The sequence below is a fragment of the Oncorhynchus mykiss genome, chromosome 25 (assembly GCF_057628025.1).
Source record: "Oncorhynchus mykiss isolate SJ-2025 chromosome 25, ASM5762802v1, whole genome shotgun sequence".
NCBI lineage: Eukaryota > Metazoa > Chordata > Actinopteri > Salmoniformes > Salmonidae > Oncorhynchus > Oncorhynchus mykiss.
The window spans coordinates 59,732,138-59,756,674 of NC_143046.1; the positions used below are offsets into that span (position 1 = coordinate 59,732,138).

General features: G+C 44.7%; 1 protein-coding gene across 6 annotated transcripts in view; it reads right to left on the reverse strand.

Annotated features, from left to right (window-relative positions):
- LOC110505385 (EARP-interacting protein homolog) overlaps window positions 1-24,537 on the reverse strand; it is a 99,048-nt gene that overhangs the window by 74,362 nt on the left and 149 nt on the right. For 3 of the 6 annotated variants that reach the window (XM_090220655.1, XM_036962853.2, XM_090220656.1), the window contains exons 2-4: window positions 24,371-24,431; window positions 24,102-24,185; window positions 5,932-6,064 (exon numbers count right to left, since the gene is read on the reverse strand). In XM_090220655.1, the coding sequence (XP_090076781.1) occupies window positions 5,932-6,064; window positions 24,102-24,185; window positions 24,371-24,412 (259 nt within the window). In that variant the 5' untranslated portion in view covers window positions 24,413-24,431. Of the gene's footprint in view, window positions 1-5,931; window positions 6,065-24,101; window positions 24,186-24,370; window positions 24,536-24,537 lie in introns of those variants that run through there. The other 3 variants (XM_090220654.1, XM_036962856.2, XM_090220653.1) reach the window with 1 other exon arrangement.

The window sequence follows — 24,537 nt, forward strand, 5'->3', positions numbered from 1 at the left end:
TCTGTACAGTCTTCCACTCTGTCATTTACGTTAGTATTGTGGAGTAACTACAATGTTGTTGATACATCCTCAGTTTTCTCCTATCACAGACATTAAACTCTGTAACTGTTTTAAAGTCAACATTGGCCTCATGGTGAAATCCCTGAGCTGTTTCAGTCCTCTCCAGCAACTGAGTTAGGAAGGACGCCTGTATCTTTGTAGTAACTGTGTGTATTGATACATCATCCAAAGCATAATTGATAACTTCTCCACAGTGTATTTAGCCTCAGTTTCATCAGCTGTCCGGGTGGCTGATCTCAGACAATCCTGCAGGTGAAGAAGCCGGTTGTGGAGGTCCTGGGCTAGCGTGGTTACATGTGGTCTGCGGTTGTGAGTTCTGGATGGATGTACTGCTAAATTCTCTAAAACGACATTGGAGTTAGCTTATGGTAGAGAAATGACTGCATGCTCCCAAGTGGCACAGCGGTCTAAGGCACTACAGACACCCTGGTTCAAATCCAGGCTGTACCACAACTGGTCGTGATTGGGTGTGTCATCTGGGTTTGGCCGGTGTAGGCAATCATTGTAAATAAGGATGTTATTAACTGACTTGCCTAGTTAAATAAAAGTTAAAAAGTGCACATTCTTGCATACCAATTGCACACTCCCTCAAAACTTGAGACATCTGTGACATTGTGTTTTGTGACAAAACTGCACATTTTAGAGTGGTCTTTTATTGTCCCCAGCACAAGGTGCACCTGTGTAGTGATCATGCAGTTTAAGCAACTTTTTGATATGCCACAACTGTGGATGGATTATATTGGCAAAAGAGACATGCTCACCAACAGGGATGTAAACACATTTGTGCACAAAATTGGAGGGAAAGAAGCTATTTGGGCGTATGGATATGTTCTGGGATTGTTAATTTCAGCTCATGAAACATCGGACCAACACTTCACATGTTGCGTTTATATTATTGTTCAGTATACATTGCCAATTCTTTGGATATATCCATTATAATGATCCTGATAAATTAATTTGCCTGGCTAAGAGAAGCTGTTAGTCTCGTCATGTTCACACGCAGGGCAGATTAAGTTTATGAACGCCTGGCTGGGCTGTGGGACAGTGGAAGCACATTTATACTTACAATAGAATTTTGCGGGAATTATCATGAATAACTCCCTGCTATCAACCAATCAGCATCCAGGGTTCAAACAACCAGTTTTATAATTGAGTTTATACCATGGCATGGCATTGTTGAATACTCATTTCTGATTGGCTTGTATGGCATTGTAGAGCGTAAATTATTTATTTATAATGCAAGTTATAATTCAATGGCTATGAAATTAATTCTTACATGTTCTATGCTTGAGCTGCTTTTTAAAGCGAAAGTTGAATTGAAAGCATTATCGGCAATAGCAAGTTGATGGTTTGGTTAGCTAAGCTGGGAGCTAAACTAGCAAGACTGTTTGTTTGGTTATCAAGTAAACTTGCTAGCTGCCTCCCGAGTGGCGCAGTGGTCTAAGCAGAGATCCTGGTTCGAGTCTGGGTTGTGTTTCGGAGGACGCACGGCTCTCGACCTTCGCCTCTCCCGAGTCCGTACGGGAGTTGCAGCGATGGGACAATTGGATACCACGAAATTGAGGAGAAAAAGGGCAAAAAAATATAGAATAATAAAATTGCTAGCTACTTTAAAAATATATATTTTACCTTTATTTAACCAGGTAGACTAGTTGAGAACACGTTCTCATTTACAACTGCGACCTGGCCATGATAAAGCAAAGCAGTGTGACAGACAACACAGAGTTACACATGGAATAACATAGAATAAACAATAAACAAGTCAATGACACAGTAGAGAAAAGAAAGTCTATATACAGTGTTTGCAAAAGGCATGAGGAGGTAGGCAATAAATAGGCCATAGGAGCGTAGAATTGCAATTTTAGCAGATTAACACTGGAGTGATAAATGAGCAGGTGATGTGCAAGTAGAGATACTGGTGTGCAAAAGAGCAGAAAAGTGAGTAAAAACAGTACGGGGATGAGGTAGGTAGATTGGGTGGGCTATTTACAGATGGACTATGTACAGCTGCAGCGATCGGTTAGCTGCTCAGATAGCTGATGTTTAAAGTTGGTGGACGAAATATAAGTCTACAGCTTCAGTGATTTTTGCAATTTGTTCCAGTCACTGGCAGGAGAGAACTGGAAGGAAAGGCGGCCAAATGAGATGTTGGCTTTGGGGATGATCAGTGAGATATACCTGCTGGAACGTGTGCTACGGGTGGGTGTTGTTATCGTGACCAGTGAGGTGAAATAAGGCAGAGCTTTGGTGGCGTGAGTGAAGGAGGCTTTGTTGCGAAATAGAATAGAGTCTGGAAGGAGAGTTTACAGTCTTGCCAGACACCTAGCTATTTATAGTTGTCCACATATTCTAGGTCAGAACCGTCCAGGGTGGTGATGCTAGACGGGCGGGGGCGGGCAGCGAACGGTTGAAAAGCATGCATTTGGTTTTACTAGCATTTAAGAGCAGTTGGAAGCCACGGAAGGAGTGTTGTATGTCATTGAAGCTTGTTTGGAGGTTAGTTAGCACAGTGTCCAAGTAAGGGCCAGAAGTATACAGAATGGTGTCGTCTGCGTAGAGGTGGATCAGGGAATCACCCGCAGCAAGAGCGACATCATTGATATATACAGAGAAAAGAGTCGGCCCGAGAATTGAACCCTGTGGCACCCCCATAGAGACTGCCAGAAGACCGGACAACACGCCCTCCGATTTGACACACTGAACTCTGTCTGCAAAGTAGTTGGTGAGCCAGGCGAGGCAGTCATTAGAGAAACCAAGGCTATTGAGCCTGCCGATAAGAATACGGTGATTGACAGAGTCGAAAGCCTTGGCCAGGTCTATGAAGACGCCTGCACAGTACTGTCTTTTATCGATGGTGGTTATGATATTGTTTAGTACCTTGAGGGTGGCTGAGGTGCACCCGTGACCGGCTCGGAAACCGGATTGCACAGCGGAGAAGGTACGGTGGGATTCGAAATTATCAGTGATCTGTTTATTAACTTGGCTTTCGAAGACCTTAGAGAGGCAGGGCAGGATAGATATAGGACTATAGCAGTTTGGGTCTAGAGTGTCACCCCCTTTGAAGAGGGAGATGACCGCAGCAGCTTTTCAATCTTTAGGGATCTCGGACGATACGAAAGAGAGGTTGAACAGGCTGGTAATAGGGGTTGCAACAATGGCGGTGGAATAATTTTAGAAAGAGAGGGTCCAGGTTGTCTAGCCCAGCTGATTTGTATGGGTCCAGGTTTTGCAGCTCTTTCAGAATATCTGCTATCTGGATTTCAGTGAAAGAAAAGCTGGGGAGGCTCGGGCGAGTAGCTGCGGGGGGGTGGAGCTGTTGGCCGGGGTTGGAGTAGCCAGGAGGAAGGCATGGCCAGCCGTAGAGAAATGCTTATTGAAATTTTCGATTATCATGGATTTATCGGTGGTGACCATGTTACCTAGCCTCAGTGCAGTTGGCAGCTGGTAGAAGATGCTCTTGTTCTCCATGGACTTTACAGTGTCCCAAAACTTTAGTTAGAGCTACAGGATGAACATTTCTGCTTGAAAAAGCTAGTATTTGCTTTCCTGACTGACATTTCGACAATGAAATATGTTAAATTATATGAATGCTGATTGATAGTATATAAGACCGTGTACCACAGGTATGAGCAAAAATGTATTTTCTGCGTTCTAATTACGTTGGCAATAGCAATAGGGAACCTCAGGGGTTTGTGTTATATGGCCAATATACCACGGCTAATGGCTGTATCCAGGCACTCCGTGTTGCGTCGTGCAAAAGAACAGCCCTTAGCTGTGGTACATTGGCCATATACCACACTCCCTCATGCTTTATTGCTTAATTATAGCCCTGGTATAAGTGGGATAATTAACTCGGGGCTAGTGCGTCGTGGAACCTTCTACGTCATACATTATTTTCCAGAGAACGCATAGCCCCTTGTTGATTATCTCTTGTATAATAGTGAGTAGTTAGAGCAGGAGCTAGTCACAGAAATAATATTCATAAATATACATTTTGTGTGTGACATGCATGTGTCTGTCTACAGTGGGGTGGTCTGGTCTCTGTGCTCTAACGGGAGCTGTCATCGTGTGAGCTGAAGCATGTAGAGCCCAGCTGACAAGAGAGACAGAGAGAGAGAGAGAGAGATGGAAAGAGAGAGAGCGAGAGGGAAGGAGAAAGAGAGAGAGGGAGAAAGAGAGAATAAGAAAGACAGAATGAGAGACTGTGGCCCTCTCTCCCTCTGGTGTCTGCTGCCCCTAGAGGCCTACCCTGGCCTCCACACCTCCCTGTTCTCGCAGTCTCTCGTCGCTGTCTACCACTGCACCCTATGCCACGTTCGCACCCTATGCCACGTTCACACCCCAACCACACCACCTCCACAAGAGACAGCCTATCTTCTCAGATCAGATAGTGGATAGAAATGAATTTGCCTCAGCAGCAGCAGTAGTGACTTAGTAGGTAAAATTGGGGCATATGATCTTCACTCCTCCACTGCGCTTCTCTTTGACTGGGGCTGCTCCATTAGATTGGATGTAATGGCAATTACATTTCTCTTTTGAACTGCACACTGACATATCGTGTATCACAGCCTTGTTTTCAATGCATCTCTCCCGGTCTCTCTCTTCAAAACGGCAGTACATCCAGAGGTGATTTAGATTGTCACCAAGGCCAAAGGCATTCATCTAATGAACTTAGAAATTTAATTACATTTTTTTCTTCTCTCTCTCGTCCAAATAGTCATGTTCCTTTAGATTTTTAATTGCCTCGTGGCAACTGTTGGCAGAAGGAGTGTGAGGGAAATGTGACATGTTACTTTAGCATAATTGCTAGCGTGAAATTGTTGGGAGCATGGTGTGAGTCTGGCCTTGTATGTCGTGTGTGTGTGTGTGTCCTATCTAGGCCATGGACAGGGGTGGACATGGCTGGCTAACAGGGTTCTTACTGTCTTGCCTAGATGGCTACCTTAAATAACATCCTTTCAGGTCAAGACAGAATTCAGTAGCTATACCTTATGGGACCCTTAGTTTTTCCTTTACACATGACTTCAGCAGCAAAAACTCTGGCCCCTATTTGTGAGAGAGACTAGTGACATAAAGACAGGAAAAAAAGACTGAAAAAAGAAGGGAGAGATAAGAGAGAGGCAGGAAGACAGACGGAGAGAAAGAAAAGGAGAAGGAGATAAGAGAGAGAGAGGCAGACAGACGGAGAGAAAGAAAAGGAGAAGGAGAGAGGCAGACAGATGGAGAGAAAGACAAGGAGAAGGAGAGATAAGAGAGAGGCAGACAGACAGAAAAGGAGAAGGAGAGCTAGAGAGAGAGGCAGACAGATGGAGAGAAAGAAAAGGAGAGAGAGAGAGGCAGAGAGGCAGACAGAGACGGAGAGAAAGAGAGGCAGACAGACAGAGAGAAAGAAAAGGAGAGAGAGAGAGGCAGAGAGGCAGACAGACAGACAGAGAGAAAGAAAAGGAGAGAGAGGCAGACAGACGAACAGGCAGGCTGAAAGAAAAGGAGAAGAGAAGAAAGGGACAAGATGCAACGGGAGTGTGTGAGTGTGTTAGTGAGAGAAGAAAGGGACTTGATACAACGGGAGTGTGTGAGTGTGTTAGTGAGAGAAGAAAGGAACGAGATACAACGGGAGTGTGTGAGTGTGTTAGTGAGAGAAGAAAGGGACTTGATACAACAGGAGTGTGTGAGTGTGTTAGTGAGAGAAGAAAGGGACTTGATACAACGGGAGTGTGTGAGTGTGTTAGTGAGAGAAGAAAGGGACTTGATACAACAGGAGTGTGTGAGTGTGTTAGTGAGAGAAGAAAGGGACTTGATACAACGGGAGTGTGTGAGTGTGTTAGTGAGAGAAGAAAGGAACGAGATGCAACGGGAGTGCGGAAGCCTCACTTTTGTTGTAGCAGGTCGACAGCACGGCTTTATCTGCAGGACTGGCGCTGATGTGCCATATCTCCCCTGCCTGGTGCAGCAGGACGCTCTTACTAATGATGTTATTCTCATCATCAAAGTCAATGATGTGGATCTGTGGGAAGGAGAGAGAAAGAGAGGTGGGGAGGGGAGAGGGAGGGAGAGCGAGAGAGAGAAACAGAGAGAGGTCGACAGCACGGAAACAGAGAGAACGAGAGCAGTGAGGAAGAGGTTGGAATGAGCTCCTCTTCCGTCATCTCTCACCAGTCACCCTAACCCTCAACAATTCAAAGCACCCCTCACTTCTCACAAAAAAAGTTTAATATGACAGTAAATGCATTCTTAACTTCACACACCCACTGTGTTTTTTTGTATTGATTTCCCCTTCAAAGCAGTGATTAAACTCCCCTTCAGAACTTGGGTTAGATTCATAGGAGAGATTCACATGTCTAATAAAGGTCCGATAGATGAAGATCGATCAAATCTAGCTCACCACACTTCACAGCATATGATAACTAATATGTGAAACATGAAAGCAGGGAGGGGTCACTCTCTGTGAAATCAGTAAAACATGACTGCAGTAGTGATGGTCATGTGACATCCTTTTGCTCCAAGGTAGGCCTTTTAGTGAGACAGGCTACAAGGAGAGTTAAAAGCATTGAAACTCAGATATGGTGGATATTGGACAATGGTTGACAGGTGTTGTGAAGCCAAAGCTTCCTGTTTAATTGATTCCAGATTGTCTAACAGCCATAAAGTTACACCATATATACAAAAGTATGTGGACACCTCTTCAAATTAGTGGATTCGGCTATTTCAGTCATACCTATTGCTGACAGGTGTATAAATTCGAGCACACCGCCATGCAATCTCCATAGACAAACATTAGCAGTAGATTGAAAGTCACTGAGCAAGGAGTAAGGCCAATGTGGCCCCATCACACACCTTTCCAATATGTCAGTTCATCAAATTTCTGACCTAGTAGAGCTGACTTGATTAACTGTAAGTGCTGTTATTGATGCTTCGAGACGTTTCCACTTCACAACGGCTCAGCCGCAAAGTGGTAGGCCACACGAGCTCATAGAACGGGACCATCGATGGCTGAAGTGCGTAAAAATTGTCTGTCCTCGGTTGCAACACTCACTACCGAGTTCCAAACTGCCTCTGGAAGCAAATCATCTGGAGCTTCATGAAATGGGTCTCCATGTTCGTGCACCCGCACACAAGTATAAGATCACCATGAGCAATGCCAAGCGTCGGCTGGAGTGGTGTTAAGCTCGCTGCCATTGGACCCTGGAGCAGTGGAAACGTGTTCTCTGGACTGATGAATCACGCTTCACCATCTGGCAGTCCAACGGACTAATCTGGGTTTGGCGGATGCCAGGAGAACGCTACCTGCCACAACGCATAGTACCAACTATAACGTTTGGTGGAGGAGGAATAATGATCTGGGGCTGTTCTTCATGGTTTGGACCCTTCTAGTGAAGGGAAATCTTAACGCTACAGCATACAATGACATTCTAGACAATGACTTCTAACTTTGTGGCAACAATTTGGGGAAGGCCTTTTCGTGTATCAACACGACAATGCCCCAGTGAACAAAGCGAGGTCCATACAGAAATGGTTTGATGAGATCGGAGCCCTGACCTCAACATCATCGAGCACCTTTTGGCTGAATTGGAACGCCGACTGCGTGCCAGTCCTAATCGTCCAACATCAGTGCCCGACCTCACTAATGCTCGTGGATGAATGAATGCAAGTCCCTGCAGCAATGTTCCAACATCTAGTGGAAAGCCTTCCCAGAAGAGTGGAGGCTCTTATAGCAGCAAAGGGGGGACCAACTCCATATTAATGCCCATGATTATGGAATGAGATGTTCGATGAACAGGTGTCCACATAGTTTTGGTCATGTAGTGCATCTTGGCAACCTCTTAAAGGTCAGCAGAACACAACGTTAGCATCACAATTGAAAACGTTGGCCCAATTTATGCAAGCAAGCAGTGTGCAGGAAGTTGGGACCTCTTGATTTGACTTAGGCTTGATTTGACTTAGGCTTATTTGAATTTACCATTCTGGAAATCTTTGATTTACGGATGTCGGATCTTAACTTGATCACTCTTTTGTCGCAGAGAATGTTCCTGCTGCATCAAGAATTTCAAATGAGCCTTGAGAGTCCCTAAAAAAGAGCAGTTGTCTTTCTCTCCATGCGGGGGCAGTCGAGTCATTGGGATCAGGATTTGCTATCAAAATCATTTTCTCTCGCTCGCTCAAACACTATAGACCTTAAAACATTAAACATGGATCTGAAATGCAGCCATACGCGTCAACCATCATTTTATACAGCTTAATAACACAAGATAGATATTGGTCTCCACTGGGCCATGACATAGAAGTGTCAAGTGTATGGGTAAGGTCAAAATTACCTTCAATCGTGGCATGCAGTAGTTTAGCGGTTCGGGCTGCGGCCTTCACTGCAGCTGAGCACATACAGTACAAGCCTACCGTGTATGCAATGGTTGCAATTGAGATCAGCTGTGCGTGTGAATTTAGCCGTGTTGATGGTTTAACGAGACATCTGGCGATAATATAGTGCCATCGATGGTTTCAATAGGCCCCTTGTTATTTGATAATATTCCAATACGCTACATTCTGTAGGCTACCTGTTAGCCTATCGATTGTCAATTAATGAAAGGTGTGAAAAGCCATAATAGGCTACTGGGTTTCCCTGGCTGAGTTTATCAGCTGATTTGGGCCATCCGTTGATTGGCAGATGTAGGCCTACTGTAGAACGATAACATTTCCTTCAGTGTGGATGTCGTTCACGTTTTATAGATAGGCTATGCATAATTTGTCAGTATATACTCACAAATATAAATGCAATATGTAAAGGGTTTTATTTCATGAGCTGAAATAAAAGATCAACAAAATTCTCCATATGCACATTATACCCGTTAGTGAGAATTTCTCCTTTGCTAAGATAATCCATCCACCTGACAGGTGTGGCATATCAAGAAGCTGATTAAACAGCATGATCATTGCATAGGTGCACCTTGTGCTGGTGACAAAAGGCCACTCTTTAAATAGGCAGTTTTGTCACATAACACAATGCCACACATCTCAAGTTAAGGGAAAGTGAAATTGGCATGCTGACTCCAGGAATGTTCACCAGAGCTGTTGTCAGATAATTTAAAGTTCATTTCTCTACCACAAGCTGCTTCCAACCTCGTTTTAGAGAATTTGGCAGTACGTCCAACTGGCCTCATAACCGCAGACCATGTGTACATGTATGGCGTTGTGCGGGCGAGCGGTTTGCTGTCAACGTTGTGAACAGAGTGTCCCGCCAGTGGGGTTATGGTATGGGCAGACATAAGCCATGCACAACAAAGACAATGGCATTTTATCAATGGAAATTTGAATGCACAGAGATATCGTCATGAGATCCTGAGGCCCATTGTCGTGCCATTCATCCGCCACCATCACCTCATGTTTCATCATGATAATGCACGGCCCCATGTCACAAGGATTTGTACACAATTCCTGTAAACTGAAAATGTTTCAGGTCTTCCATGGCCTGCATACTAACCAGACATTGTCACCCATTGAGCATGTTTGCGATGCTCTTGATCAACATCCACGACAACATTCCACAATCAACAGCCTGATTAACTCTATGTGAAGGAGATGTGTCGCGGTGCATGAGGCAAATGGTGGTCACACCAGATGTGGACTGGTTTTCTGATCCAAGCCTCACATTTTTTAAATAAAGGTATCTGTAACCAACAGATGCATATCAGTATTCCCAGTCATATGAAATCCATAGATTAGGACCTAATTTATTTATTTCAATTGACTGATATCCTTATATTAACTGTAACTCTGTAAAATCTTTGAAATTGTTGCATGTTGAGTTTATATTTTTGTTCAGCATAGTTGTGGTCTTCGATGTGGATCCAAAGACTATTTCGATTGAGCTGAGACACTTTTATTTGATGTGTAAATTATCAGACTATAAATGCATTTCAACTTCTGGACCTAAGTAGGCTCAGGCTGGTTACAATATAGCCCAGCATTGGGGACTAACTCGTGAGGCTTGTAGCCGGAGCGTGCTGCTTAGACCACTGCGCTATGGCAGTTCACAGCACTCTTGAAAGCACTAACAAAACTAATGATACATAGGCACATCGTTTTTAAAATTATTTTGTTTTACATAGTCCCAACCTTAACTTAATGTAGCGAAATGCTTGTGCTTCTAGTTCCGACAATGCAGTAATAACCAACGAGTAATCTAACCTAACAATTTCACAACAACTACCTTATACACACAAGTGTAAAGGAATGAAGAATATGGACATCAAAATATATGAATGAGTGATAGTACAGAACGGCATAGGCAAGATGCAGTAGATAGTATCGGGTACAGTATATACAGTGGGGCAAAAAAGTATTTAGTCAGCCACCAATTGTGCAAGTTCTCCCACTTAAAAAGATGAGAGAGGCCTGTAATTTTCATCATAGGTACATTTCAACTATGACAGACAAAATGAGGGGAAAAAAATCCAGAAAATCACATTGTAGGATTTTCTATGAATTTATTTGCAAATTATGGTGGAAAATAAGTATTTGGTCACCTACAAACAAGCAAGATTTCTGGCTCTCACAGATTTCTGGCTCTCCTCTGTCCTCCACTCGTTACCTGTATTAATGGCACCTGTTTGAACTTGTTATCAGTATAAAAGACACCTGTCCACAACCTCAAACAGTCACACTCCAAACTCCACTATGGCCAAGACCAAAAAGCTGTCAAAGGACACCAGAAACAAAATTGTAGACCTGCACCAGGCTGGGGAAGACTGAATCTGCAATAGGTAAGCAGCTTGGTTTGAAGAAATCAACTGTGGGAGCAATTATTAGGAAATGGAAGACATACAAGACCACTGATAATCTCCCTCGATCTGGGGCTCCACGCAAGACCTCACCCCGTGGGGTCAAAATGATCACAAGAACGGTGAGCAAAAATCCCTGAACCACTTGGGGGGACCTAGTGAATGACCTGCAGAGAGCTGGGACCAAAGTAACAAAGCCTACCATCAGTAACACAATACGCCGCCAGGGACTCAAATCCTGCAGTGCCAGACGTGTCCCCCTGCTTAAGCCAGTACATGTCCAGACCCGTCTGAAGTTTGCTAGAGAGCATTTGGATGATCCAGAAGAAGATTGGGATAATGTCATATGGTCAGATGAAACCAAAATATAACTTTTTGGTAAACACTCAACTCGTCGTGTTTGGAGGACAAAGAATGCTGAGTTGCATCCAAAGAACACCATACCTACTGTGAAGCATTGGGGTGGAAACATCATGCTTTGGGGCTGTTTTTCTGCAAAGCGACCAGGACGACTGATCCGTGTAAAGGAAAGAATGAATGGGGCCATGTATTGTGAGATTTTGAGTGAAAACCTCCTCCCATCAGCAAGGGCATTGAAGATGAAACGTGGCTGGGTCTTTCAGCATGACAATGATCCCAAACACACCGCCCGGGCAATGAAGGAGTGGCTTCGTAAGAAGCATTTCAAGCTCCTGGAGTGGCCTAGCCAGTCTCCAGATCTTAACCCCACAGAAAATCTTTGGATGGAGTTGGAAGTCCGTGTTGCCCAGCAACAGCCCCAAAACATCACTGCTCTAGAGGAGATCTGCATGGAGGAATGGGCCAAAATATCAGCAACAGTGTGTGAAAACCTTGTGAAGACTTACAGAAAACGTTTGACCTCTGTCATTGCCAACAAAGGGTATATAACAAAGTATTGAGATAAACTTTTGTTATTGACCAAATACTTATTTTCCACCATCATTTGCAAATAAATTCATTAAAAATCCTACAATGTGATTTTCTGGGGTTTTTCTTCTCATTTTGTCTGTCATAGTCGAAGTGTACCTATGATGAAAATTACAGGCCTCTCATCTTTTTAAGTGAGAGAACTTGCACAATTGGTGGCTGACTAAATACTTTTTTGCCCCACTGTACATATGAGATGAGTAATGTAGGGTATGTAAACATTATATAAAGTGCCATTGTTTAAAGTGGCTAGCAATACATTTTTCAGCAATTTTTCCATTATTAAAGTGGCTGGAGTTGAGTCCGTATGTTGGCAGCAGTCACTCAATGTTAGTGGTGACTGTTTAACAGTCTGATGGCCTTGAGATAGAAGCTGTTTTTCAGTCTCTCGGTCCCTGCTTTGATGCACCTGTACTGGCCTCGCCTTCTGGATGATATCGAGGTGAACAGGCAGTGGCTCGGGTGGTTGTTTTCCTTGATGATCTTTATGGCCTTCCTGTGACATCGGGTCATGTAGGTGTCCTGGAGGGCAGGTAGTTTGCCCCCAGTGATGCGTTGTGCAGACCTTACTACCCTCTGGTGAGCCTTACAATTCTGGGCGGAGCAGTTGCCGTACCAGGTGGTGGTACAGCCCGACAGGATGCTCTTGATTGTGCATCTGTAAAGGTTTCTGAGTGTTTTTGGTTAACTAGCCGAATTTCTTCTGCCGCCACGAGGCGCTGCTGCGCCTTCTTCACCACGCTGTCTGTGTGGGTGGACCAATTCAGTTTGTCCACGATGTGTACGCCGAGGAATTTAAAACTTACTACCCTCTCCACTACTGTCCCGTCGATGTGGATAGGAGGGTGCTCCCTCTGCTGTTTCCTGAAGTCCACGATCATCTCCTTTGTTTTCTTGACGTTGAGTGTGAGGTTATTTTCCTGACACCACACTCTGAGGGCCCTCACCTCCTCCCTGTAGGCCATCTCGTCGTTGTTGGTAATCAAGCCTACCACTGTAGTGTCGTCTGCAAACTTGATGATTGAGTTGGAGGCGTGCATGGCCACGCAGTCGTGGGTGAACAGGGAGTACAGGAGAGGACTCAGAACGCACCCGTGGGGCCCCAGTGTTGAGAATCAGCGGGATAGAGATGTTGTTACCTACCCTCACCACCTGGGGGCAGCCCGTCAGGAAGTCTAGTACCCAGTTGCACAGGGTGGGGTCGAGACCCAGGGTTTCGAGCTTGATGACGAGTTTGGAGGGTACTATGGTGTTAAATGCTGAGCTGTAGTCAATGAACAGCATTCTCACATAGGTATTTCTCATGTCCAGATGTGTTAGGGCAGTGTGCAATGTGGTGTCGATTGCGTCGTCTGTGGACCTATTGGGGCGGTAAGCAAATTGGAGTGGGTCTAGGGTGTCGGGTAGGGTGGAGGTGATGTGGTCCTTGACTAGTCTCTCAAGCACTTCATGATGACGAAAGTGTGTGCTACGGGGCGGTACTCAGTTACCTTAGCTTTCTTGGGAACAGAAAATAATGGTGGCCCTCTTGAAGCATGTGGGAACAGCAGACTGGATTGATTGAATATGTCCGTAAACACACCAGCCAACTGGTCTGCACAAGCTCTGAGGACGCAGCCGGGGATGCCATCTGGGCCAGCAGCCTTGCGAGGGTTAACACATTTGTTAGGTGTTTTACTCACGTCGGCTGCAGTGAAGGAGAGTCCGCAGGTTTTGGTAGCAGGCCGTGTCAGTGGCACTGTATTGTCCTCAAAGCGAGCAAAGAAGTTGTTTAGTCTGTCTGGGAGCAAGACATCCTGGCCCGCGACAAGGCTGGTTTTTCTTTTTGTAATCCGTGATTGACTGTAGACCCTGCCACATACCTCGTGTCTGAGCCGTTGAATTGCGACTCTATTTTGTCTCTATAATGACGCTTAGCTTGTTTGATTGCCTTGCGGAGGGAATAGCTACAGCTGTTTATAGCTGTTTGTATTCGGTCATGTTTCCGGTCACCTTGCCCTCATTAAAAGCAGTGGTTCGCGCTTTCAGTTTTGCGCAAATGCTGCCATCAATCCACAGTTTCTGGTTTGGGAATGTTTTAATAGTAGCTGTGGGTACGACATCGCCGATGCACTTGCTAATAAACTCGCTCACCGAATCAGCGTATTTGTCAATGTTGTTGTTTGACGCAATGCGGAACATATCCACGTGATCGAAACAATCTTGAAGCATGGAATCAGATTGGTCGGACCAGCGTTGAACAGACCTGAGCGCGGGAGCTTCCCGTTTTAGTTTCTGCCTATAGGCTGGTTGCAACAAAATGGAGTTGTGGTCAGCTTTTCCGAAAGGAGGGCGATAGGGCCTTATATGTGTCACGGACGTTAGAATAACAATGATCCAGGGTTTTACCAGCCTTGGTTGCACAATTGATATGCTGATAGAATCTGAGGCTACAATGAAGGCTACAATGAATGCAGCCTCAGGATATGTGGTTTCCAGTTTACATAGAGTCAAATGAAGTTCTTTCAGGGCCGTCGATGTGTCTGCTTGGGGGGGAATATACACGACTGTGATTATGATCGAGTGAGCCATGTTTCCGTGAAGCAAAGAACGTTACAGTCTCTTATGTCTCTCTGGAATGCTACCCTTGCACGGATTTCATCAACCTTGTTGTCAAGAGACTGGACATTGGCGAGTAGTATGCTCGGGAGCGGTGCACGATGTGCCCATCTCCGGAGCCTGACCAGAAAACTGCCTCGTCTGCCCCCTTTACGGCATCGTTGTTTTGGTTCGCCGGCTGGGATCTGATCCATTGTCCTGGGTGGTGGGCAAAACAGAGGATCCGTTTCGGGAAAGTCGTATTCCTGATCGTAATGATGGTGAGTTGATGTTACTCTTATATCCAATAGTTCCTCCCGACTGTATGTAATAAAACCTAAGATTACCTGGGGTACCAATGGAAGAAATAACACGAAAAAAAAAAAAAACTGCATAGTTTTGTAGGAATGCGAAGCGAGGCGGCCATCTCTGTCGTCGCCAGAAGTTGTTTCTGTTTTAACCCTGTAACCACGCAGAATTAATGCAGCAATAGACATTCATCCATGAGTCAAAAGGCAGTTGGCTGGATTCAAACTCATGCCGACAGGCATAGGGCCTGTGTGTACAGGGGTCAGTAGTGTAAACACTGGGCCATGCGGTCACTGAGGAAACTGATAATTTATCCTGCCTATTGCTTGCCTTTAACATATAAAAAAAAACATGTAGCCCCTACAAATACAGTGCCTTGAGAAAGTGTTCATACCCCTAGTCTGTGTTACAGACTGAATTCATAATGCATTAAATACATGTTTTTTCTCTCACCCATCTACAGACAACACCCCATAATGAAAGTGAAAACATGTTTTTAGAAATGTTTGCAAATTTATTGAAATACAGAAATATCTAATTTACATAAGTAATCAAACCCCTAAATCAATACTTTGAAGAAGCACCTTTGGCTGCAAATATTTGTCCATTATTCTTAAAAAAAGTTCTTCAAGCTCTGTCAAGTTGATAGTTGAACATTGCTCGAATGCCATTTTCAAATCTTGCCACAGATTTCTAAGCCTATTTAAGTCAAGACTGTAACTAGGCCACTCGGGAACATTCAATGTCATCTTGGTAAGCAACTCCAGTGTTGAATTGGCCTTGTCCTGCTGAAAGGTGAATTAATCTCCCAGTGGTCTGTGGAAAGCAGATTGAACCAGGTTTTCCTCTAGAATTTTGCCTGTGCTTATAGTTGTATTCCGTTTCTTTTTAGCAATAAAAGAAAACTCCCTAGTTCTTGCCGATGACAAATATGAAGAGCGTTACTCCGTGATGTGTTGGATTTGCCCCAAACATAACACTTTGCATTCAGGACAAAAAGTTACCTTCTTTGACACATTATTTGCAGTATTCCTTAAGTGCCTTGTTGCAAACAGGATGCATGTTTTGGAACATTTGTATTCGGTACAGGTTTCCTTCTTTTCACTCTGTCATTTAGGTTAGCATTGTGGAGTAACTACAATGTTGTTGATACATCCTCAGTTCTCATAGCACAGCCATTAAACTCTTAACTGTTTTAAAGTCACCATTGGCCTCATGGTAAAATCCCTGAGCAGTTTCCTTCCTCTCGAACAACTGAGGTAGGAAGGATGCCTGAAATTTTGTAATGACTGGGTGTATTAATACATCTTCCAAAGTGTAATTAATAACTTCACCATGCTCAAAGGGATATTCAGTGTCTGCTTTTTTAAATTTTTACACATCTGCCAATCGGTGCCCTTATTTTCGAGGCATTGAAAAACCTCCCTGGTCTTCTCTGTGCTTGAAATTCACTGCTCAATTGAGGGACCTTACAGATAACTGTATGTGTGGGTTACAGAGATGAGGTAGTCATTCAAAAAATAATGTTAACCACTATTATTGAAAACAGAATGAGTCCACGCAACTTATTATGCGATTTGTTAAGCACTTACTTAGGCTTGCCATAACAAAGGGGTTGAATACTATTTGCCTCAAGACATTTCAGCTTTACATTTTGTATTCATTTCTAAAATGTTCTATAAACAAAATTCCACTTTGACATTATGGGGTATTGTGTGTGTTACGGTGCGTGAATGAGGACCCAAAAGCGAATTAACGTAAACAGAGCTTCTTTAATAACAAAACATAGGTAGGCTCAGATGGACCGGCAGATTCCGACAGGACAGGACAAGGTTGCAGCAAACATGACGATAGTCTGGTTCAGGCATGAATAACACAAACAAGAATCCGACAAAGACAGAAACAAAAACAGAGAGAGATATAGAGGACTAATCAGAGGGAAAAAGGGAACAGGTGGGAAAAGGGGTGACGAGGTAGTTAGGAGGAGACAAGGAACAGCTGGGGGAAAGAGGGGGAGAAAAGGTAACCTAAAACGACCAGCAGAGGGAGACAGGGTGAAGAGAAAGGACAGAAACAAGACACAACATGACAATACATGACAGTACCCCCCCACTCACCGAGCGCCTCCTGGCGCACTCGAGGAGGAAACCTGGCGGCAACGGAGGAAATCATCGATCAGCGCACGGTCTAGCACGTCCCGAGAGGGAACCCAACTCCTCTCCTCAGGACCGTACCCCTCCCAATCTACTAGGTACTGATGACCACGGCCCCGAGGACGCATGTCCAAAATCCTACGGACCCTGTAGATGGATGCGCCCTCGACAAGGATGGGGGGGGGGGGGGGGAAGACGAGCGGGGGCGCGAAGAACGGGCTTGACACAGGAGACATGGAAGACCGGGTGGACGCGACGAAGATATCGCGGAAGAAGAAGTCGCACTGCGACAGGATTAATGATCTGAGAAATACGGAAAGGACCAATGAACCGCGGGGTCAACTTGCGAGAAGCGGTCTTGAGGGGAAGGTTCTGAGTGGAGAGCCAAACTCTCTGACCGCGACAATATCTAGGACTCTTAGTTCTACGCTTATTAGCAGCTCTCACAGTCTGCGCCCTATAACGGCAAAGTGCAGACCTGACCCTCTTCCAGGTGCGCTCGCAACGTTGGACAAAAGCCTGAGCGGAGGGGACGCTGGACTCGGCGAACTGAGATGAGAACAGCGGAGGCTGGTACCCGAGGCTACTCTGAAAAGGAGATAGCCCGGTCGCAGACGAAGGAAGCGAGTTGTGGGTGTATTCTGCCCAGGGGAGCTGTTCTGACCAAGACGCAGGGTTGCGAAAAGAAAGACTGCGTAAGATGCGACCAATAGTCTGATTGGCCCGTTCTGCTTGACAGTTAGACTGGGGGTGAAAGCCGGAAGAGAGACTGACGGAAGCCCCAATCAAACGGCAAAACTCCCTCCAAAATTGAGACGTGAATTGCGGACCTCTGTCCGAAACGACGTCTGACGGAAGGCCATGAATTCTGAAAACATTCTCGATGATGATTTGTGCCGTCTCTTTAGCAGAAGGAAGCTTAGCAAGGGGAATAAAATGAGCCGCCTTAGAGAACCTGTCGACAACCGTAAGAATAACAGTCTTCCCCGCTGACGAAGGCAGTCCGGTGACAAAATCTAAGGCGATGTGAGACCACGGTCGAGAGGGAATGGGAAGCGGCCTGAGACGGCCGGCAGGAGGGGAGTTACCGGACTTAGTCTGCGCGCAGACCGAACAAGCAGCCACGAAGCGACGCGTGTCATGCTCCCGGGTGGGCCACCAAGAACGCTGGCGAATGGAAGCAAGCGTGCCCCGAACGCCAGGGTGGCCGGCTAACTTGGCAGAGTGAGCCCACTGAAGAACGGCCAGACGAGTAGGAACGGGAACGAAAAGAAGGTTCCTAGGACAAGCGCGCGGCGACGGAGTTTGAGTGAGTGCTTGCTTTACCTGCCTCTCAATTCCCCAGACAGTCAACCCGACAACACGCCCCTCAGGGAGAATCCCCTCGGGGTCAGTGGAGGCTACTGAAGAACTGAAGAGACGAGATAAAGCATCAGGCTTGGTGTTCTTAGAGCCCGGACGATAAGAAATCACGAACTCGAAACGAGCGAAAAACAGCGCCCAGCGCGCCTGACGCGCATTAAGTCGTTTGGCAGAACGGATGTACTTAAGGTTCCTATGGTCAGTCCAAACGACAAAAGGAACGTTCGCCCCCTCCAACCACTGTCGCCATTCGCCTAGGGCTAAGCGGATGGCGAGCAGTTCGCGGTTTCCACCTGACCGAAATTACGGATGAAACGACGATAGAAGTTCGCGAAGCCGAGAAAGCGCTGCAGCTCGACGCGTGACTTAGGGACGGGCCAATCAATGACAGCTTGGACCTTAGCGGGATCCATCTTAATGCCTTCAGCGGAAATAACAGAACCGAGAAATGTGACGGAGGAGGCGTGAAAAGAGCACTTCTCAGCCTTCACAAAAAGACAATTCTCTAAAAGGCGCTGGAGGACACGTCGAACGTGCTGAACATGAATCTGGAGTGACGGTGAAAAAATCAGGATATCGTCAAGGTAAACGAAAACAAAGATGTTCAGCATGTCTCTCAGGACATCATTGACTAATGCCTGAAAGACAGCTGGAGCGTTAGCGAGGCCGAAAGGAAGAAGAGACAGAGGAAACAGGAGGGATAGCAGACATTAAACATTTCACATGACAAGAGACGTTCCAGGAGAGGATAGAATTACTAGACCAATTAATGGAAGGATTATGACAAACTAGCCAGGGATGGCCCAAAACAACAGGTGTAAAAGGTGAACGAAAAGAAATGGTTTCGCTATGATTACCAGAAACAGTGAGGGTTAAAGGTAGCGTCTCACGCTGAATCCTGGGGAGAGGACTACCATCCAGGGCGAACAAGGCCGTGGACTCCCTTAACTGTCTGAGAGGAATGTCATGTTCCCGAGCCCAGGTCTCGTCCATAAAACAGCCCTCCGCCCCAGAGTCTATTAAGGCACTGCAGGAAGCTGACGAACCGGTCCAGCGTAGATGGACCGACAAGGTAGTGCAGGATCTTGAAGGAGAGACAGGAGTAGTAGCGCTCACCAGTAGCCCTCCGCTTACTGATGAGCTCTGGCTTTTACTGGACATGAAGTGACAAAATGACCAGCAGAACCGCAATAGAGACAGAGGCGGTTGGTGATTCTCCGTTCCCTCTCCTTAGTCGAGATGCGGATACCTCCCAGCTGCATAGGCTCAGCACCCGAGCCGGCAGAGGAAGATGGTAGTGATGCGGAGAGGGGGGCAACGGAGAACGCGAGCTCCTTTCCACGAGCTCGGTGACGAAGATCAACCCGTCGCTCAATGCGAATAGCGAGTTCAATCAAGGAATCCACGCTGGAAGGAACCTCCCGGGAGAGAATCTCATCCTTTACCTCTGCGCGGAGACCCTCCAGAAAACGAGCGAGCAAAGCCGGCTCGTTCCAGCCACTGGAGGCAGCAAGAGTGCGAAACTCAATAGAGTAGTCTGTTATGGATCGATTACCTTGACATAGGGAAGACAGGACCCTGGAAGCCTCCTCCCCAAAAACAGATCGATCAAAAACCCGTATCAGGGGGAGAAAAGGTAACCTAAAACGACCAGCAGAGGGAGACAGGGTGAAGAGAAAGGACAGAAACAAGACACAACATGACAATACATGACAGTGTGTAGATCAGTGACACAAAATCTCAATTGAATACATTTTTAATTCAGCCTGTCACACAACAAAATGTGGAAAAGGTAAACGGGTGTGAATCCTTTCTAAAGGTACTCTATGTCCATTTATTATAATCCACATAAGAATTCACACGAGACGAACTGTAACCTGCACGTAGCCTACATAAGGTACAACGTAGGTACTACGTGCATTGTCTACAAACACCGCTTCAAGCTGCCCCCTGGTGGCGATTCTATTTTCAATATTCAAATTCTCCTGCTGCAGGATTATTTTCCTCCTGCGACGAAAGTGGTCAAATTAAGATCTGACATCTGTAGGTTGTAAAGCAGTGACAATCATCTGGTATGATGTGGTTGATAACACACATCATTCTAATAAGGCTGAGTCTCACTGCACCGTGGGAACCATTCATCTGGTGGCACCGGACAATAACTCCTGGCACTCCTCTCCCCTGTTCATTTTTTACAGGCAGGGAGGAGAAGAGCAGAGCATTGGAACAGCAGCATAGAGCATCCTTTAGCTGCCTCAAAGCCACATTGGCTGCCATTAACCTTGGGCTGGAACCCATTGAGCCAAAATTATTACGCAAAGTTATAATTTTATGGAAGGGAACCATACAAATAAATTCTGGTGCTGGTGGGACAGGGTAATTGGAAGGAGGGCCAGTAACAGGGCCCTTGAATGAACCCAGGTCTGGTGGAGAATTCCCATGGGTAATTTATTCTGTGTTATTCTCCAACTGGAGCCTGTTGAGTAACTCATCCCTCCATCCCTCTCTCAGAGGGATAAAAACGAGCTGGCCGGTGGCCTCCACTTTTGGGCCTCTTAGTTAAAGCTCTTTAGTGGTGCAGATGACAGTAAGTGGGGCAGGGGAGTAAAGAGATGGCAGAGGTGGTACGGCAAATATCCTTTATCCCCAACAATGTGCCATTCATATTGCCCTGCCCTCTCAGGGCTGAAGTGGCACTTGAGGTGAGAGGAGAGGGTAAATTAGATATCTGGGCCACACATTATAGAGACAATGAAAGGATAAAAAGCCAGGAGGCTTATTGACATGTCCAAAGGTACAGGATAAGTGCCTCTGAAGCCAGAGCCAATCAGGTGGGGTCTTTATGTGATCAATTCATGAGGATGGGACTGAAGTTATCTTCAAGGAAGAACACTTTCTGGAACATCCAATAATTGTACGTGAAATAGCATTTCAATAATGATTGGCTGAAATTATTGCTGTCTTTGTTATAACTGTAGTGCATTCTGAAATGCTGGTACAAAACACTCCCTTTTTTTCCCTCAACATCACCTGTCAGTGCTTGGTGCAGGCATCACAGCAGTACGATCATTATGAGTATTTGCCTCTCAAAAACATGGTGTGGGTGAGTCAAACATAAGTACCGTCTGTCTGTCCAACCACAGGGATATGTTCAAAGTGGGCTCCAGCTACATCTTAACACCCATAGACTTGTAAACAACAGCCAATCCCAGAATCAAAAAAAAAGCATTGGCAATTTCTCACCAAAGGATGCCAAAAACATTTCAACACAGACATCAGTCTCTCCTCTCTCCCTCTCTAAAATCACTAATTATCTCCCTCTCGTTTATGGCCAACTGTTTCTGTCGGTTGTCTATCTGCATGATGACCTAGAAAAGACCACATACACACACACTAAATTGGAGTCAGCCCAATACCCAGTGACAGGCGCCAAGGCTAAGCCTGTCCTCACAGCAATACCTGGTCCACACAGGCCTATACGGCTAGCATGATCCCAGGCTTGTTTGCTAGGGCTACAACTCTCAAAGCCACACAGCTGCTGGACAAGGCTTGAGGTAACCAACTTTACTGAAAGTACTGTACCACTAAACCCAGTTGGGTAGGTTACTTTATAAATGTAATATGTTACAATTTCTAGTTATCTGTCCAAAATTGTAATCAGTAACAAGATTTGTGGATTACCAAAACTCAGTAACGTAATCTGATTATTTTCAGTTTACCTTCCCCTTAAGAGGCATTAGAAGAGGACAAAAAGCCATTTGGTGTACCATCATAGTCATCACTGACTTGTGATCAGACTCGCTCAGGCAACTTAAACTTGCACCTTTTTCAATGCAGAATTGAGTGACATTGAGAAAACCAAAAGGTGTTATTTTCGCCCGCAAACATCCTTTCTGAATTTAAAAGTAATCATTTTGTTTTTCAAAAGTATCCAATTACAATATTTGTTGCAGGTAACGTATTTATAATCAGATTACATGTAATCAGTTACTCCGCAATCCTGAATAAATTAAAATAAGCTGAACATGGCATGGACAGTCATAGCACAGGCATTGAGATATTGCATTAAAACCCAGTCTTGCTGAAACCCAGGAGGAACTAGTTGTGAGATATCACTGAGTCCCAAACCCTGCAACAACATGTGGGCCAATCCTGGGTGGAATCACTGAGGTACAGTATATAATTAGAGTGGAAGAGGAATACCCCATTGGGAATACTAGAGGCCTTAAGGTGCTGCGACGGGCAGCCACAGGACTAGATCAGAGAACGGAACAAGTCCGCTCTAGGTTTTTCCATAAAAAATAGATAGTGAAAACACACATACCTTTAAGATATGTTCTAATTTCTCTCCCCCATGAGGGAGGATAATGAAAGTTCACAGGAGTAAGAAGTAAAAGGTAGCCCTACAAATTATATATATATTTTTTTATTGATATCCATTTGGTTTAGGATTTATTAAGTTATTGCACCTTGAAATTCTGTTACCAAATTGGTAGCAGAATTTCTGAAAAATCTCTAACAGAATTACTGCAATTGAATTGGCTGCAATGGTAAAGCATAGTAGTCACAAACTACAGTTGGGTCACCTGCTACATTTCTCCCTTCCACTGGCATACTGTAATATTCAACTCATAACTGTTTTCTTTCTCTTTAGTGAGATAAAAAGAAATCTCAGTTAGTAAAGCATAGCGTTTGCAATGTCAGGGTTGTGGCTTCGATTCCCGCGGGGGAACAGTACAAAAAAAGGATAAATGTATGCACTCACTACTGTAAGTGACTCTGGATAAGATTGCCTACTAAATTACGTAAATGTAAAATGAAAACAGTCTGGACAACCCTTCCCTCTCGCTCTCTCCAGTTACTATACCTCTCCTAGCTCTTACTGACACAATGAGCCCCCTCTTTTTACATTTTCTATCCTAAATATTAGGACTATGTAAAGGCTTTGATTTCTGATCAAACAGATGGAAAAATAGGTCTTAGAAAACATCTACCAGAAAAGGTCTTAAAAGGTATGAGAAAGCAAAGGCTTTGATTTCTGAGAGACTCCTTTCCTTAACCAGTATCCTTACCCACTGAGTACCAACCGAAGTTGAAAAGTAGTAGAAATTTGGTCAGTCTGCCTTGTCTTTAATTTTAATGTCCACAGACATTGTTTTTCATTTTTGGTACATTCCAGAACGGCCAGTACACAGTTGAGCACACTAGAGTTGAGTACACTAATGTGTTGTACTGTACTGAACTCTACTGTACTGTGTTTTTCTGTACTCTACTGAGCTGTACTTTGATGTCCAAACTTGTGAAACATAGACATCTATGACTGGTTCAGATTTGGTCAGGTCTGGACCAACCAAATTTTGTCTTGTTTGCCAGTGTGTAGATTAATACTCAAATATGCAAAGGAGGATATTGCATATTTAAACCTTTGTGTACCTATTTAGGATAAATCACCATGAAGAGAATGACATTCATATCCACAATTATGCATTTCTGTGTAGTACACAGTTCTGTTACCGCAATTCTGTTACCGGGTGTGAATACACGTCACTTTCTGTAGTTCAATAACTAAAATCTATTATTTCAAACTCAAGGTGTTATGTCATAGTTGACACCCAATTCTTTTCGGCAGACATATTTGAAACTTAATTAATTCGGAGCAGATGTTTAACAGTTTTTGGAAAAACTGGTCACAACAATCGGAGGTAAATTTGACCGAAAATCCATGACCAAATTTTGCGTTTGCACAGATCTTCCAGGAAATGTGTTTTTGTAAACATTTCTGTATACATTCTTACACGTAGTCCTGGTGCATGGAGTTGTATGGTTTGTTGAACTTTGTTTTTTGTTTGGCAAACATTTTAAGGTGAAAAAACATTACCATGGAATTGCCCATATACAGCTGTGTAGTAGGTTGACTCACCTGATTGTCAAATTTGAGGGACTGGGTGCCGACAAGGAATCGAATGGCATCTGATTCAGCTGTCTGGGAAGTAAGTGCACGAGCCTGGAGAAGCAAAACAACAAGATAGATACAATTGACACATTGTAAAAATGAATGATATAATTGCAAAGCAACAATGTTGACATACATTGAATATAGCTCAGCTGTCACTGAGGTTAAATTCTTAGCTAGGGGGTTGTCTGACATAGCATTAACGTTATCAAGCAAATGCATGTAACTGACTGTACCTGAAATTCGAGGCCGTATATGACAGGTGCATCGTCCTCCATTTCCCACGTCTGATGCAAGCTTATGATTATTGATAGAAAGCGTAACGTTTAATTTGAGGTTTCACAAATAAGCTGCACCTCACTGGACGTTATTATAGTTCCGCAAACGTAAAAATGAATACTTA